Genomic DNA, 18,495 nt, shown 5'->3' on the forward strand with positions numbered 1-18,495 from the left:
ATAAAAAGGGACCTTTAAAAAAACAGGTTCGGTCATCAGAGTGTGTTGTTATTTGATAAACCTTTGATAAACCGCAGAAAATTCACACCTCTTTCACATCTTTCACTGGGGCTGGGTACTCCATGAGGCTGGGAACTCACTGAGAAAGAAGGACTGACCCTCCCTTACTCTTTCCATCCTCTTTCATCCTCCATCCCTCCCTCTTTCCTTTCTGTCCTTCCACACTGAGCAGCTCTTAAGTACCAAACATTACACTGGGCTTTGGATAAAGTGGTGTCTTACCATCTTTGTACTACAGTACATAGGATAGTACTGAGTACATAATAGCTGCTCACTAACTGTTAAATATGAATAAACATATACATGATCAACATGGTTGAAGGTGCAGTGGATGGGAGACAGAAATGACCCCTGCAAAGTGGGTCATTTCTGTGAGAAGTATAGACACAGAGGAGTCAGCCCACAATGCAAATTACCAGCTTGAGACACCATTGTGAATGGTACTACTTGGCACTCTTCTTTATACCCCACATTTTTCCCAGTAAGTTGTTGCTACTTTTTCCATTGCCTGCCAGTGTTTCCCACACCCATACCCATGGTTTCCAACTTTCAGCTAAATGAGTATATGCTTCATTACAACACCTTTAATCTGCCTCAGAACCAAGGGTACAAATAAGATATATGCCTGAACATATGATGCCCTTTACTATAAGGCATTCTCCTGCTTTCCCAATGAAGAGATCCAAAAAAAGGCTCGAGGCTAACTTAAGTATGTAGACTTTTAGGAATGTAGATTAAGTAGTTATATGCCTACTTACCCTGTTTAATTTGTTGATTATTATACATACATATTTAAACATATCTAAAATATTAACTTTTTTATTTAAATTTTCGAAACAGTTTTAATACTTCCATATGAATCTTAAGTCATTTAACACTTTTCCAGAGCATATCACCTTCACTTCCATTTAAGTTGTTTGAGATACATTTTTTGAATCTGTGGTTAATGCTATCATTGAAAATTTTTATCATACACCACAAGTTGCACTCATATAACACTAGAACATTTTTTTCATTCATCCTTTACTATAGTTTCATGAGTCCCACAGTGTAATCACACACTATATATTAAATGATTATAAAAAGGCTTGTTTACCACAACAAATAATGCTAGCAACTGTGGCATAATATCCTCCACAAGGATTACTTACTAAGTCTTTTATAAATTTATTTGCCATCTTTTTTATTTAACAGTTCCATTAAGATAACCTCTTGTAAGTATTCCACACTAGCATTGATTGCTGCTGTTTTAAGCCAGTATGTCCTCTCCAAATAGAACCTTGTGACTCGGTAAAGGAATTAAGAGAGTACCGCGTATAGAAGGGAGCTTAGACACCTTAACTATAAAGCAATTCCCACTCTTATATTCAAGATCAGTGGGGAAAAAAACATCTCTTATATTTGGAAATGTACCGTAAGTTTATTTCCTTTTAATTTGCTCTTCAAAAAGAAGAAACGTTTTCTTTGGACAAATATGATAATTAGAAAAGAAAAGTAAATCATAGGAATGTGTGGAATTAAGGAGTAACCAAATGTGATTTGATTAGCATAACTTTCCTGTTTTCAGTTCATAAGAGGTTTTGAGATATATATATATATATTATTGTGGGTTAGAAGGAGTGTGTGTGTGTGCGCATATGTGTGTTGCGTGTGTGTGTGTGTGCGAGTGAAGCCATAATTATGGGTCTCTCTAATAAGTAGAAAGTTGCGTGTAGTGAAGAACAAGCAAATTGGTTTAACTGGAATATGTGGATCAAATAGATAGAGAAAACAAGTTGAATTTGTCATGACAGAGGACATCAAAGTGGTTTGGTACACTTAGCAGACAGTTTATTCTGTTTTTAAAAGTGTAGAGGTTATCAGTTTTTCAACAATAAGTATACAGTTTACATATTTACATATGTTTCAGGCTACATTATTGGAATTTTAAAGACATGAAAACATCAGATGACCCAACCTGCAACATCTTGGATTCAGATTGGAAGATGAAGAAAAAGTTTAAAGAATGTGGCCTATGAAGGCGGGTAGTACCTGGAAATATTAACCAACTCGCACTATAAAAATGAGACCGGTTTCTAAACAATAGAGGTTATTTTGGTCCAGCATCAAAGTTCAAAACAAAATGTTGAACTAAAAACTTTACACTCCTCCCCTCTCCTACTTCAGACAGGTACCAGCATTGGTGAATATGATTTTCCTTAGTCAGAAGCACTCCTTTTTACCCATGTAGACCATCCTTAGGAATTAAACATTGATTATTTAATGTAGATTATAATGGGAAACTGATTTTTTCCACAATGGCAGATTTCAAGGACTTGGTTCCAAACTGAGCTCGAGCTCCCCAATGCATTTTGTGCAGTCTGGGAACAACTGTGCTGCATTGGCCATTTTTGAAGGCCATCATGCACTGTAATATAAGGATATCGTCTTATTGCTGATATCTTTGGAGAGTCCCAAGCAGACACAGAAAATGAATGGAGGCAAGGAGTGTGACGGAGGGGACAAGGATGGAGGTCTTCCAGCTATACAAGTTCCAGTGGGTTGGCAGCGCCGAGTGGATCAAAATGGAGTGCTTTATGTCAGGTGAGCCCTTATTATTACCTGTTTTACCTCCAAGTTTGCAGTCCCAAAATTAAGGAGGTAAAGTCTGTTTCTCTGAGGAAGCAAAATATCGAGACTGACAGCATCTCAAATAAATGTGAATAAAAACCTTTGTGCTAGAAATATTCAGGTGTTTTTATTCTGTACTGTTTTGCAATGTAAATTGCCTTAGATTATAAGAGAGAATTTTTATGCAGTATTTGTGTTTATATAAGATGTCATTCTGCTTATCTCTGTAACAAGGATAAAGAAAAATATGAAGATTTCTAGAAGAAACACAGGCATCATTGCCACATTCACAGGAGAAAGTAGAATACTGGAAATAGGCTCAATGTCTCTTGACATGATTATTCTGTCCTTTATAATGTTTCACTTGGCTTTTCTGATGTAAGGGGGAATGTATTTTATCTATAGTCAGTTATAATTATTAGACTTCTTAATGCCTAATGTTAAGTAAATATAATTTCCCTATTTTTTCTGTGCAGATTTTATTTTATTCTCTTGCATTTAATAATAAAAAAGAAAAAGTCATGATGGAATTGGCTCTTCATCTCACATGTAAAAATCATACAAACAAAATGCAGATGACTGCTCTTTTACATTTTGATGGCCTATATATATTGTAGAATAAATTGAGTGAAATTACAACGGTTGGCAAGAAGTTTCAGTCTTATTATTAGTTAATGGACACCTAAGTTCCTTACTCTGTAGTTTATCAGTAAGTATATGAAAAGTTAGGATACCATAAATCATTCCTTGTTATGTAATAATAAAAACTATTAGAAATAGGACTTACAACTTTTTAAAAGATACAACATTGCATCGTTACATTAATACTATTACTATCAGTGCAATTATTTGTATCTCTGTTTCAACAGAATTCTCCTTTTGTACAAAGATGTATGTTTGTGAATGAAGTATTTTCCATTATATAAACATAAATGATTTCAGGCCATGACAAATCACAAGTCATTTCAGATTCTGTCCTGGATTTGTTTGTTCTGTGTAAGGTGATTCTTGAGGTAAACTTAATTACCAATTGAAATTCTTTTGCACATTAGTTTTTTGTTTCTGTAATATTAAAGATGTGCTCTGTATCAGGAGTCCCCAACCCCTGGGCCCTGGACCAGTACTTGTCCAAGTCTTGTTAGGAACCGGGTCTCACAGCGGGAGAAGAGCAGAGGCAGAGCAGAGCAAAGCTTCATCTGTATTTGCAGCCACTCCCCAGCACTAGCATCACTGCCTCAGCTCCACCTCTGATCATCAGGCTTTAGATTACCGGTTTCTGGTGCCAAATTGTTGGGAACCACTGCTGTATATGAATTGGAGTGAAGGTATAAGAAAGCAGGGAATGTGGAGCCTGTTCCATGGTAGATAAGATGGACACATGGGTTAACTTTCTCCAAGTGTTCCTATTGTCAATGTTGTTAACAAACTGCCAAAAATACTTTGTTATTAATATAATATAGCAAGATATCAGTGTTACTCATATTTATGACTGTTCTAGTCTGTAAGGAGCAAATATATATTTAGTTTAGAGCAACTGACTCTAAACTCTTGAGAATTTTTATTTTACTTTATCTTAATTTCTATGAAAGATAAATCAGCTTTTCAGATTGCTGAAAATTCAGTTAAACCAAGTTAAGTCTGGGAAGCTGTCAGTTCCCTTGTTCATGATTTTCTAAATCTAAGTAGACTTCACTATCTGTTAGTGTGAGTTCTCCAAATCCGTGTCTGCATGATAAGAATTATTTTAGAAACTAACTTTGCCAGATAAGGTAAAACACCTTCAAATAAATTAAGCCAGCATGGGTTTGATTTGTTTGTGTATAACTAGTTAAATTTCTGCTTGAACATACATAGGAGGCTAGCCATCCTTCTGTAGCTCCCTTCTCAATGTGCGGTTTGCTTGTAATTTTTAGGTTAGTCTCCAGCTGCTCCTGCCTCAAGGAGGCATTGAGGCTACATGTTCAATTTCCTACCTGCTTCCAATCTTCTAAGCTTTATCTATTGCCATAAGACTTGTAACTATTTTTTATGTTAATTATTACTCCAAAAAAGTTAATTAAAGAGGTACAACTGAAGGAAAGAACCCAACTGACTGATTGAGAAGGAAGTATTTTTAGTGTCTAGAGTACTCAATAGAATTCAGGAACTTTTGTCTTCAGGTTTAATTTTACAGTTAGACTTCTCTAAGATTCAGTCTGTATACTTTGTTTAACTATAAAATGTTAGGCAGTTTCTTTTCACAACACCCATGAATTTCTCACATGATAACTATTTGGAGATTTTGTTACATTTAAATCAACAACCCCCTGAAAACATCTGGTCCCTACCACTGAGGTTTATAATATGAGAGTTATTATTATTCTTTACAGATCATCTGAAAAAAATTGTTAGCCTAAAGAAACGAATGAAGGAGTTGACAAAGTTGAGGGTTTTAATTGAGATTTTCTACATGCATGTCAGTTATGTGACTGTCCATAAATAAAATATGAATTGCATCTTAAAGTTGGTTCATTTATAGATACAAAACTACTACCTGTGTTTTTATAGAGCAGAATAGTCTACCTCTAGTAGTTTGATGCTTTGTTTATGAAACAGTATTATTTCTGATCAAATCCAAATTTGATCGGAAGGCTTAAGCAAAGGTTTTTGCAAATAGTCATAGATAAAAGATATTCTTGAATGAAAAGTATATAATAACTTTTAAGGTCGTAAGTTCAATATTTTAAAAATATTGAAGTCCTAAAATGCAAATTGCCTATTTTAAACAACCTTCATTATAAATAAAAATCAAAGACTTATCCTGTCATCTGAATTAGTACCTAATCTATAGACGTGAACTTGATCAGGATTCATATATCGTACTGACTTTTGTGACCTAAAGAGTAATAACATTGAGAACACTACCTATTTACGAGCCAGAAGACTGGCAAGGCACCTTTCTGCCACCTTTCTGCCACCTAAAACCCTATTTGCTCAAGAGTTCCCAGTTCCCCATCCCTTGTCAACTCTGCTTGGCTCCTCCCTGTCATTGAGGTTTGGCTCTTCACTGTAATTTGAGTTGGGCCACACTGATCTATCTTCAAAGAAACAAACGGGTTAGGGAGAAATAAAGGAACCTGTTTTTATATAGAAACAACTTGGTTCTAGACTCCAAGATTAAAGGAACTGGCTAGCTCCACCTTTTGTACAGTTAGTGCCTTTTGGTTTGACCTCCAGTGTGTTTCTAAATTTCAGTTTTTCCTCAAATAGCTTTAAAATTAGATCTTCTGGTTTAAAATGGTAATGACTACTTTCATGTAGTTTTCTTATTCCTTTCTTGCCTGCTTCTGTCCTTTCTTAAGAATAGCATTTTCCCCATCCTAGTCCACTCTTGGTTTTCAAAATACTTTTATTTAATTTTCTATGAAGATCTGTATTTTTCTGAGAAATATTTTGGTTCAAAAGGAAGAGTGATAGTGCTAAAGGCTATCATTTAGTAGCTAACATAATATTGACAAAGAAAATGCTTTTCCTTAGTAGGAAAATATTATCCTGTGAAGGACAGCAAGACTATAAATTATGCCTTTTTTCATATAATATGTACAGTCAGAATTATTTCCTGATGTTTTTTTAAACTATTTTTACAGTCCCAGTGGGTCTTTGTTATCTTGCTTGGAGCAGGTTAAAACATACCTGCTTACTGACGGAACATGCAAGTGTGGCTTGGAGTGTCCTCTTATTCTTCCCAAGGTAACAATTTCACAACAGATCTCTCGGCAGTTTTTTTTATTTTTTAGGTGTTTCATATATTTGCTTTTCTCACTTGGCACTTCATTTTTATATTACTTCTCCAATCGCATAGGCATTTTGAAGTCTTTATCTAATTAGATATTTTTTTGCATGCATTTTGGAATGCTTAATGATTATGGAAAATAGTTCAAATCCCAGAGTCATATTCCAAGGTGACAAACATATATTCATGTTAAATGTTTCATTAAAACCTCTTTTGTACTTTTTTATTAGAGTTATACCTATGCTTGCCATTTAATAGTGCAATATTTTCTTTTCCTGCTATAACTGCTCAATCTGCAATGTTATTTTTAGCACGGGTGTTGATAAATCTGCCACAAATGTTTCTAAAATGACAAATCTGAACCTTCCCAGTCTAAACATGAAATTGTTTTACTCCTTTGCAAGGTAGAAAGTAAAGTCATTTTAAAATAGAAAATATTATTTACTATAGAAACAGGTCATTGTTCTCTGGATGTCTGTTGTAGTGCTAATTTTAGAACTAGGGTTAATAGATACTCTTCCTTTTTATTTGTGTGTCACCTCATTCCAAAAGAAAAAAAAAGCATTTGAAATAACTCATAAGTATATATACAATAAATAAGATTTTTTTAATTAGAAAAATAGATTTTTAATAGGTGAAAAGATAATATTTACATAATAATAAAGCCAAAGAAAAAATTAGCTTGTAGAAATGTCAGCTTTTAGTGCTCACTTCGGCAGCACATACATTAAAATCGAAATGTCAGCTTTCAGGGTTTTTAAACTGTACTTCATCTGTTTTTGTACTGTTATAACTTCAGGAAGCATCTAAAATTGGGAAAATTATCAGATAATATACCTTTCCATATATTTATCTTGGCTGTCTTAGAATTAGGAGAATTTTTATTATTTACTTTGCCATTAAAAACCATGAGTTCAACAGAGGTATTTTAAGTTCTTTAAAGTTGCTTTTCTTAAATTTAAAAACTTGAGAAATTTTTATTCAGATTTATGGCTTAATCTATGTAAAAAAAAAAGTTTTAATGAAGGTTCTTTTTATTTAGTGCTTTTACAGTCATACTCTAAACAAAGGCTGTCCTTTTTCCAGGTGTTTAATTTTGATCCTGGAGCTGCTGTGAAACAGAGGACTGCAGAAGATGTTAAAGCAGATGAAGATGTCACAAAGCTATGCATACATAAAAGGAAAATCATTGCAGTGGCCACACTTCATAAAAGCATGGAAGCCCCACATCCTTCTCTTGTGCTTACCAGTCCCGGAGGAGGAACAAGTACGTAATGTGGTGAAGGGTTTAGGGATTTTCCTCCCCAACTCTTCTCCCAGAAAAAGAGTCATAGGGAATCACCTGGCCAGGCATTTTCCAAGCCTACTCTTCAAGCATGCACAGTGCTTTTCAAGTTACAGATGTTTTATCATTGTATCACAAATAGCAAATTCATTCTGAAAAATTCCCATGAAGTCGTCTCTCAAAATTTCCTATCCAAATCATCTAGTTAAACAATTAGAATAAACACTGATCGACACATACAGATGCTGTGCAGGTATGTAGGGCTGAGCTAACAAAAAGAGAAAGTGGCACAGATTTTTAGGAAAGAAACGTAGCCTTTTTGCTAGAGCTGTGTTGGAATGTGTGGTATCAAGTCCTCAAATGCAACTAGCAATGTTTTTAAGAACTAGCGGTGTTATTCTTTCAGTTATTTAATAACTATTTATTGAGCACCTATAGCATATTACCTTGCCAAGGACTTTTTATACCTCCCCCAATGTGCATGCCTGCATGCATGCTTTCGTCTTTTAAATTTTTCAAAGCTGCAGAAAAAATTGCATTTTACAGTTCATTGAGTAGCCCTGAATCCTTCACCAAGATTCACAAGTAAAGATGTTGTAGAAGCTGCAGATATTGTAACAATTGACCCCTAAGTAGTTCAACACACAAGGACACTCTCCTCATATACCAAATCACATTCAAGAAATTTAACATTGATAAAATGTTACTTAATATGCAATCTATATTTGAAATTTTTCAGTTGTCTTATTAATTTCTTATAGTTTCTTTTTGAATCCAGGATGCTATCAAATATTGTACATTGCAGTTGTAATATTTTCTTTAATCTACATCAATTCCCCAGACGTTTTAATTCGTTCATGGCATTGACATTTTTGAAGAATCTAGGTCAGTTTTATAGAATGTTTTTCAATTTGGATTTGCCTGATTGTTTTCTCGTATTCATATGTGAGTTAAAACATTTTGCTAGGAATGCTGCGTAGACGATGTTGTGTCCTCATTAGGAGGCACATAATGTCATTTTATCCCATATCGATGACATTGACTTTGATTGCTTGGTTATAATTATGTCCATCTGATTTCTTCATTCTTAGGGTATCCTTTCCCTTTACGATAAATATATAACCTGTAGAATTTTACTTTGAGACTGAGGAACTTCTTTTATTAAGGGCTAGAATATTAACTCCCTCCAAAATATTACTATCTACTTAACACTTGAATAGTAATTCAGGGTGAAAGCATTTGTTTATGAAGAATACATGATATTGTTCTTTGAAGTTCTGAAAAATAGGGATGAAGAGGATAACCTGTAGTGATCAGAGGAGGTTTTATAGCAGAACCCAGATTCGAATCAACTCTGGAAAATGGTAGGATTTAGACAGATGAGGGAAATAAGAAAATCCTTGTCCAGAATGAGTGGAAGCAATGATATGGAAACTAATCTGACATGAGGGGTAGGTAAACTGAAACCAAGTTATGAACAGCCTTAGGTACAAAAAGGAGCAATTGTGACATCCTACAGGTAAAGATTTACACTTAGACTTCATGTGAAGAGAGCAGGGAGAGAAATGGGGAAACAATGAGTAGAGAAAACCCTTTCCAATAACCCCGTAACCTTTAAACTTTAACAGGAATGATCAGAAAAAAATTGCTACACTAAGGTATGTAAGAAAAAATGTCTTTTAAGGGATTTTTATTTTTTTTAATAAGCTACATTTCTTTTTAATTAAAAGATACTGCAACAATTTAAAGAGATTTAATAGTAATAAATTATTTAAATTCTGCCACCTCAGTCTACATTTTCATTTTTGCATATTACGTTACACATACTCTTATCTGCTGCTATTCTCATATCACATTATATCACTGTTTTACCTCTTTCAACAGAGTCTGCCTTGTTGCTTTTATAATGACTTTAACAGAATTTCGATCTAGGTCCTTTGTCATACCCTATACATACGAGTTTCATTATTGAAAATAAAGGTAAATATTTAACCACTATAGGTATAAGAGGTTTATCTCTGTTCACTAATTGCTACTCTTTTACTAACTTCAGACATAGCATTTAACTTTCTAATTTTAAACTATGTTGTAAAGTAGAGCTTTAAATAATTAAAAGTTAGCAAGACTCATACAGTAGTTTTCACCTCGATTTTATGTACATAAACATATATTTAGTTTCTGCTTATTCTTTTGAAAGATCTCCTTGAATATACATGGAAGACCTTGATAGATGCCTGACATTTATGTTTGCAAACTCTTGTTAATACTTTAGTTCCTAACTGTGAAACATAACAGCAGCTTGACTTTGTTTATTTAGTATTCTTGTTATTTTTAAGATGCTAACTATTTTCCCCCAGGTATTAAAGAAATCCTTTCTAAACCACAGCTATTTTATAAATTCTGTTGAATATTTAAAAATGCAAATGCCTATGCTTTTAATCATTAAACTTCAGATAATCATATAAATATCCAAGAAAAGATGCAAGTCTATAGTTTTGTTACTGAAAAGGACAGTCAGTCCTGTAATAATATAAATACAGACAACTTTGTTCTCACTATACGCCAAGCACAGTACCCCAACTATTTTTCATATATTACTTCTTTTATTACAAACTTTAAAAATCTCTTTTTAACAAGAAAATAAGTTTGATTGAGTTTATCTGCTGCAACTCTCTTATATCATTGGTTCTCAAGTTTTCATAAATTATATCTAGAAATCCCTCTATCAAGAATTTCTACCATACTAGAAACAGAAAGCTCACATTCCCAAGAAAAATATATGTTCACTGCATTCGCTTAATTTTTGAATGCACCCTACCTAGATTTCTGTGTACCCAAGGTTGAGAACCACTGTCTTAGAAATATTAAATATGATTTGACCTGTATACTACCTAACAGGTAGGAGAAGTATATTTATCTTAAATTTGCAATTATGCATTTAAGTAAATATACCTCTGATTGCAAATGAATCCAAGTATGCTTGCCAATATATTTTAAGCCTCAGAATAGGAATGGCCATACTCAGTATGAATGGTACCACTCTCATCTCCTGTGCCTGTAATAGACTCAGTGGCATTTTCTCCTGGAGCCCAGCTAAAGCTCAGTATCCTTTTCAACATAGCTCTCTAAGCAGCCACCACCAGTTAATGGGAATTGGCATATGAAACTAATTTTATTTGCAATCCCTGTTTTAGAAGGCACAACTTTATAAAATAAACATTTTTAGGGGCTTAAAAAACTTAAACCCAAATTCTGTCAAGATATAGTGAAAATTCTGTCCAATGAGCCAGCTCGCTTTTGTTACTTGGATTCTGTCTGTTCTCCAAAGGAACTGAAGACATTCTGAAACACCAGTGAGGGAGCAATGCACTCTGTAAAAGGAGAATACTCAGAACCTAGTCCTGAAGATTTAACACTCTGATTAAATTTTGCATAGGAATTCTATCCTAATATAAGAATTGCAGTCTTTTACCTAAGTTGGCTGACTAAAGCTGTTTTTACCAGTAATGCCTGATTAACGGCAAAGAAACTGCAGTATTACAGACTTGATCGGAAACTAGGCGTGATTGCAGCATTACTGCATTTACTGTTGTTATCACTCCCATTATAAAAGATTCTGAATCCCATCCACTTAATTCACAAAAATTAAGACTCTTTTACTCTCATGGTGAAAATGTTGGGATAAGGAGGCATTTCTGTAGCTGTCCTGAGGAGGTTTCAGTAAGGTAACAGAATCATTAATAGGGTAACACATTTTCTGGTGAAAATGGTGATTCATTTAAATCACCCAAGAAAATATTATGCCATGGAGATTATAATTTTCTCTTGTAACCGTGTTTCTAAAAAAATCAAATCCAGTGAGATAGTAGCATCACCATTTCCATCTGGACTGTCAATCTTGATTTTGCATATTCTAAATATTATTATAATGGCTAATGTCAGTATGAACTGATTTAGATCCTCATCCTTCCTCAACAGATAAGAGGAAAACAAGCATAATGAGCAGTTATTGAGAACCTTAGTTAAGGGAGAATAATGTGCATTTTTTAAATCAAAGTTTAATGTAGAATGCAGAACTTCTACTCGCATGGAAGCACAGCTTCTGTTTGCAAATTTCTATTTCCAAATACCTTCCCTTCTTCATTTCCTCCTTTACTTCCCACCCCCGGCCCCACCCACCCCAAACGCAAAAGAACTGAGACTACTAACAGAATTTTCTTTTCTCTTTCACACCAGATGCAACTCCAGTAGTACCTTCAAGGGCAGCAACTCCAAGATCTGTAAGAAATAAGTCTCATGAAGGAATTACAAATTCCATAATGCCCGAATGTAAGAATCCTTTCAAGTTAATGATTGGATCATCAAACGCCATGGGAAGACTGTATGTACAAGAACTGCCTGGAAGCCAGCAACAAGAACTCCACCCTGTCTACCCCCGGCAGAGATTGGGCAGCAGTGAACACGGACAGAAATCTCCATTTCGTGGCAGCCATGGAGGCCTGCCCAGCCCAGCGTCGTCAGGGTCCCAGATATATGGAGATGGCTCGATCTCGCCAAGGACTGACCCACTTGGAAGCCCTGATGTTTTCACAAGAAATAATCCTGGTTTTCATGGAGCTCCCAATTCTAGTCCTATTCACCTGAATAGGACGCCTCTTTCTCCACCTTCAGTAATGCTACATGGTTCTCCTATACAGTCATCCTGTGCAATGGCTGGAAGGACTAATATACCTCTTTCCCCAACCTTGACTACAAAGAGTCCAGTAATGAAAAAACCAATGTGTAATTTTTCAACTAACATGGAAATACCACGAGCAATGTTCCACCACAAACCACCCCAAGGCCCACCTCCCCCTCCTCCACCTTCTTGTGCTCTTCAGAAAAAGCCATTAACATCTGAGAAAGATCCACTTGGCATTCTTGACCCTATTCCTAGTAAACCGGTGAATCAGAACCCCGTTATCATTAATCCAACTAGTTTCCATTCAAATGTCCACTCTCAGGTACCTGTGATGAATGTAAGCATGCCTCCTGCTGTTGTTCCTTTGCCAAGTAATCTCCCTTTGCCAACCGTAAAACCTGGTCACATGAATCATGGGAGTCACGTACAAAGAGTTCAGCACTCAGCTTCAACCTCCCTGTCCCCTTCTCCAGTGACATCCCCAGTGCACATGATGGGGGCTGGAATCGGAAGGATTGAGGCATCACCCCAAAGATCACGCTCATCTTCCACATCATCAGATCACGGAAATTTCATGATGCCACCTCTAGGACCTCAGGCCACTTGTAGTGGTATTAAGGTTCCACCCAGGTCACCAAGGTCAACAATAGGGTCCCCACGACCATCAATGCCATCAAGCCCTTCTACCAAGTCCGATGGACATCATCAGTACAAGGATCTCCCTAACCCATTAATTGCTGGAATGAGTAATGTACTAAATACCCAAAGCAGTGCAGCTTTTCCTACTGCATCTGCCGGAAGTGGTTCTGTAAAGAGTCAGCCTGGTTTGCTGGGAATGCCTTTAAATCAGATCTTGAACCAGCACAATGCTGCCTCCTTTCCAGCAAGTAGTTTACTCTCAGCAGCAGCCAAAGCACAGCTAGCAAATCAAAACAAACTTGCTAGTAACAACAGTAGCAGCAGTAGCAATTCTGGAGCTGTTGCTGGCAGTGGCAACACTGAAGGACATAGCACTTTAAACACCATGTTCCCTCCTACTGCCAACATGCTTCTCCCAACAGGTGAAGGGCAAAGTGGTCGAGCAGCACTAAGAGATAAGCTGATGTCTCAGCAAAAAGACTCATTGCGGAAAAGAAAACAGCCACCTACCACAGTGTTGAGTTTGCTCAGACAGTCTCAAATGGATAGTTCTGCAGTTCCTAAACCTGGACCCGACTTGCTAAGGAAGCAAGGTCAGGGTTCGTTTCCCATCAGTTCAATGTCTCAGTTACTACAGTCTATGAGTTGTCAGAGCTCTCACTTGAGTAGCAATAGTGCCCCGGGTTGTGGGGCCTCAAATACTGCTTTGCCTTGCTCTGCTAACCAGCTGCATTTTACAGATCCCAGTATGAACTCCAGTGTTCTTCAGAATTCACTGACACAGAACATACCTTTAAGAGGGGAAGCCGTGCACTGCCACAATGCAAACACTAACTTTGTTCACAGTAACAGTCCAATCCCAAACCACCACCTCGCAGGTTTAGTAAATCACATTCAGGCTAGCGGGAACTGTGGGATGCTCAGTCAGTCAGGCATGGCTTTAGGAAATTCATTACATCCCAATGCACCTCAGTCAAGAATTTCAGCGTCCTCCACTCCAGTGATACCAAACAGCATTGTTAGCAGCTATAATCAAACAAGTTCTGAAGCAGGTATGGTTTTATTGGAAAAAAGTACCCAAAGGTACTAAACTTTTCTATGTTTTTTAAAATTTGTACCAAAGTATTTATTACGATAAGAAATGATCCTTTCTTTCCCCCATTGTGAAATTCTCATCACTTCTTTAGTATTTATAATTTTATTTACAGAATGCTAGAGATTTGTCTATTAGACAAAAATAGCCAAGGAGATTCCATGTGTTATTTCTTGTCAATCTGTGTCATTTTGAATAATGTTTGACTTTTAGTTGGTCATGTAACCATTGGACTCTAAACTACGAAAGAAGCCATAGAAGGCAGGGTTCCTAGTTCATGAGACATGTACTTGGTCTATGCCAGTATAAAAGCCGTTTCCCCCAGCTTTTGTTTGTATTCAGGAAATGGAGCTCATCTTGAAAAGCCCAAAAAAGGCAAAAATAAATGAATTTTCTGTTCTTGCTGCTGACCAGAAATAGGCGAATGGATAGGGAAAGGTAACTAGAAGTTGTGTGAAGTAGAAAGCTGTCTTCTAATGTGTTTTCTTTTCCTAGGTTGCTATCCCTTATTATAATTTGTTTGAAAAAATTCCAAAATGGATATTGGCTATTCCCTTTTTTAAAAGGGTAATAATTTAAGTTTTCTAATAAAAAAAAAGAGGCTTGAAAACCTGATTTCCAGAATTTTTGATCTTGAAATTGTTTTACAGTTTTCTTGTAGAACTAAACATTAAGGTTTTGAACTCAAATTTATTGTATCTCTTCACTATTAATGAACGAGATAAATTGATTTAAAAGTAGACACATTAGAAAGAACTGTATTTCGTGCAATAGAATCCTCAAATCGTTATTTTTTAAAAAGCTGTAAAGAAGCACTAAAGAGATAAATGCATTGAGACATCAGAAAATTTGACCATGAAAACATTAGAAAGAATATCTAAAACCCAACACTAATGATTTGGGAGATTTGTGAGAAATGACAGAGAGGAAATAAAAGATGATTGTGGAGACAATATTATTCAAATATGAAAACAGTGGGCTTTAGAAACCAGATTGTTACTGGAAATGAGAAAACTGCTGAGGCTCTTAATAATAAGCTATTGTACAGATATGTATAGACTGTATTATACCACCATGCTAGAAAAGCATTATAACCTACATGTCTTTGTTGCTGTTAGTAAAATCAAGTGTTTTCCTTCCTGGTGTTACTACTTATACCTGCCACCCTCCACAACTTGTGTTATGTGTTATGTTTTGATGTTAGTATTTAAAGAAGAACTCTTTATTCATTGACCTCTTGTGTTAAAAAGAATATAAGGTGGAGAAGATAATTGAAATCATCAGTGCCTTCTTGATATTTTTTAGTCTAAGGAATTTCATGAAAATATTTTTTATGCGTTTAACAGGATACATATTCCAAATGGGCTTCCAACTTTTCAGTAGACTTATATTTCTTTTTAGATAATTTTACACAAATGAACATTTAATCTTATGCATTTAGCAGATTAAAGTTACATAAAATTAGTCACTATTTAAAAATTTACCATATTTATTAAGTATACCTTCAATCATTTAGATGAGACAGTATTAGTCTCATTGTATTATATCTTTACGTTTGGTACCCCTTACCTCAACTTACTTTATTTCAGGTTTTAGTTCATATTGCAAAGTGTATGTATTTTATTAATGATGTATTTAAATTGATCTATAATGGAAAAGACCAACATTTATTTATATTCTTGTTTATTGTCAAGTTTAGACTTATTTTATATAGTCTTGAACATGTATTTTCTTGTTCCATGCATCTCTGTAAAACATTGGATCTGGATTGCCAGGGTTGGGAGTGTCAAAACACACAGGTTGAAAATTTATTAATACAAGAAAAGTGTTAGCATATAAATAGCTAAAAGGGACAAGAATAAATGTCTAGTAATGATATGGATGTGACCGTCAAGTGTAAGCTAACAGAAAGTATATGCTTGATAAAAACCTAGGTCAATGAGAATTTTTAAAATAGTAAACTTAATAAAACTAAATGCTAATTAATATACATAGCTCTGATGTGTAGCTGGTTATGAAAATGGGTAGATTTGCTAATTAATATAACTTTTAATGAGCTGAATATTGAAGAGGTCTCTAATGCCGTTTTCCTTTTTGGTATGTAGTGAACTGTGTCACTGAACATTCTGTCATTGTAATTACTTAACCTAAATATTCACTTACACTGACATTTATTCATCCATCAAATAAGCACCAAGGCTGGGCATTCAGAGTCAGGCAGCAGAAATGGTCACAGCTATCCTTGTAAGTTTTGCTAAGTATTCCTAGCATACCAGTAAGAAATTAGAAGAAAAGCACATTTTATTCTTCCAATATTGCTCGTGGCTATTATTGAGTACCTATTAATGTGCCAGGTGATTTACCTATATTATTTCTAATTTATGCAGTTTTTCCGAGTGTAAGGTATTCTTATCCCCATTGCAAGATGAGTAAACTGAGCTTTAGAGAACTTAAATAACTGTCCAAGATCGTTCCTAACTAAATTAGGATTTGAACTTAGGTTCATCTGATTCTAAAATCCATTTTCTTCCCAGCTGCATAAGTTCTTCATTGGAAACATTGTGTGGTCAAAAATATTCTTCGCTTTTAACATCTTTTAAAATATCAACGGGTAATGAATTGAAGCACATTGATGCATGTTAGAAGCCACATTTGTAAACTTTTGATGCACTTTAAACAAGTCAGTTATTTTGGCCTTCGCTCTTTGGACTCTGATATTATAGTGTACAAAGATTAGAATGTTTGTGTCAATGCAGATGAAATGTCCAAAATATCAAGAGAACTACCCCTCATTTGTGAATCACATTTGGTGACCTTTATTTTGATGAATTGATATCACCTCACTTACTCAGATAAGAATGGGTTTTTAGTGGGTGACGCTGTCAGTAGACTTGAAAGAAGCTACTATGTGGATGATACTCTTGCCGTTCCAAGCATGATAGCACGGTGAAGGTGACAGAGACTCACTGGTAACATGGGCCACTCTGCTCTGTGGTAACAGAGCCTGGACAGAACTCAAGAGACCTGCTCAATCCAGTGCCTTTTTTTCACTTTCTGAAGCAGCAGCTCAAAATGTTACATTAAGACATCAATCAAGATGAATCACTTGCTCTGAAAACACTTCATCAATTGGTAATTTATTTTCAAAAACTTCTTTTAAATCAAGTTTTTCTATCATAAACAACCCCAAATATTAATTTTTTTAGGCCTATAAATGAATTCCATGAGATATACTCAAGTATGGGAATTGGAGGCAAAGATAGTTTTTAAAAAAAACAGGTAAAAGATATGAAATGCTTAGGAAACATTTCTAAAACTTAAGACTATTAAGGCTTTATCAATTCTATTTGGAGTTTTGAAATTACCTTTCTACTAAAGGTCTCTAAACACTTATATTTTAAAGTTTACAAGTTTCTATTAGCTTTTCGGATATCAAATTACAAGTAAAGTTTAATATTTCTGCATAACAGAAACTGACCAGTAGAGTACTTGGTGACATTCCTCAAGTTGTAAAGCAAAGCACTGGTAGATCAGACAACCAATCCAAAATTCCTGATCTCAATCCAAACACTCAAACTGCTGAAATCCATCAGTAGTATACTGTGAAAGCAACTTTGACTTTACGAGGAGACACAAGTTTCAACATTTAAGTAGTTCTACCACATGTCCTGTGGTGTTTTGCTTTGGAGAGGAATCCAAAATCAAATGCCTTTGACTGGCAAATTTCATCAGGCCCATGCCTCTTCAGGCCTCTGACTGCTGCCTGTCTGCTGCCCATAGACAAAAAACACACGTGCCAGTAACCCGTGCCTCTGCAGAGTACCTAGCACTGTCACTGTCCACATCACAACCCGTTGTTCCCATGGCCCTATGGTTTTTCAAAGGAACAAAGAGATTTAACTATTCTGCTAACTTAACTGAATCTTACCTTCCTCCAATATAAAGTCATTAAATATAACTTTTTCACTTTAAATGCTTTTTATATCCTATATTTTCCTAATAATAACATTTAATCAATTCTTCAAAGCACATGAAAATATTTTCTGAAGGGGCAGACTATGAGTTTGTATCAGAAGAGAAAATAATTCAAACATTTATTTGCCTTAACTTTTAAAAATATACATTGACTAACAAGCGTATAAATCTACAAATAAATATATGTTCATGGATATTTAAATATATTTTTTTAACTGGAAAAAAAGTGTTTTATTTCAGCACAAAATATATTTGCTTGAAACTCAGAACAGCCATTAATATGGTAGGTATAAGAAAACAAAATAGAGACCACAAAAGAACACTTCGGGTAAAGGGCTGCAAAGTAATGAGCTTGGTTTTTTGTTCTATGTATTTATTCT

At 35.2% G+C, this 18,495-nt stretch overlaps 1 protein-coding gene across 1 annotated transcript in view; it reads left to right on the forward strand.

Annotated features, from left to right (window-relative positions):
* Nucleotides 1-18,495, forward strand: part of MBD5 (methyl-CpG binding domain protein 5) — a 117,045-nt gene that overhangs the window by 62,679 nt on the left and 35,871 nt on the right. Inside the window, exons 3-6 of the mRNA XM_025039251.1 lie at nucleotides 1,970-2,643; nucleotides 6,297-6,399; nucleotides 7,529-7,709; nucleotides 11,964-14,099. Coding sequence (XP_024895019.1) covers nucleotides 2,531-2,643; nucleotides 6,297-6,399; nucleotides 7,529-7,709; nucleotides 11,964-14,099 — 2,533 coding nt within the window. The 5' untranslated portion in view covers nucleotides 1,970-2,530. The remainder of the gene's footprint in view (nucleotides 1-1,969; nucleotides 2,644-6,296; nucleotides 6,400-7,528; nucleotides 7,710-11,963; nucleotides 14,100-18,495) is intronic.

The sequence above is a fragment of the Pteropus alecto genome, unplaced genomic scaffold, assembly GCF_000325575.1.
Source record: "Pteropus alecto unplaced genomic scaffold, ASM32557v1 scaffold3, whole genome shotgun sequence".
NCBI classification, from domain to species: Eukaryota; Metazoa; Chordata; class Mammalia; order Chiroptera; family Pteropodidae; genus Pteropus; species Pteropus alecto.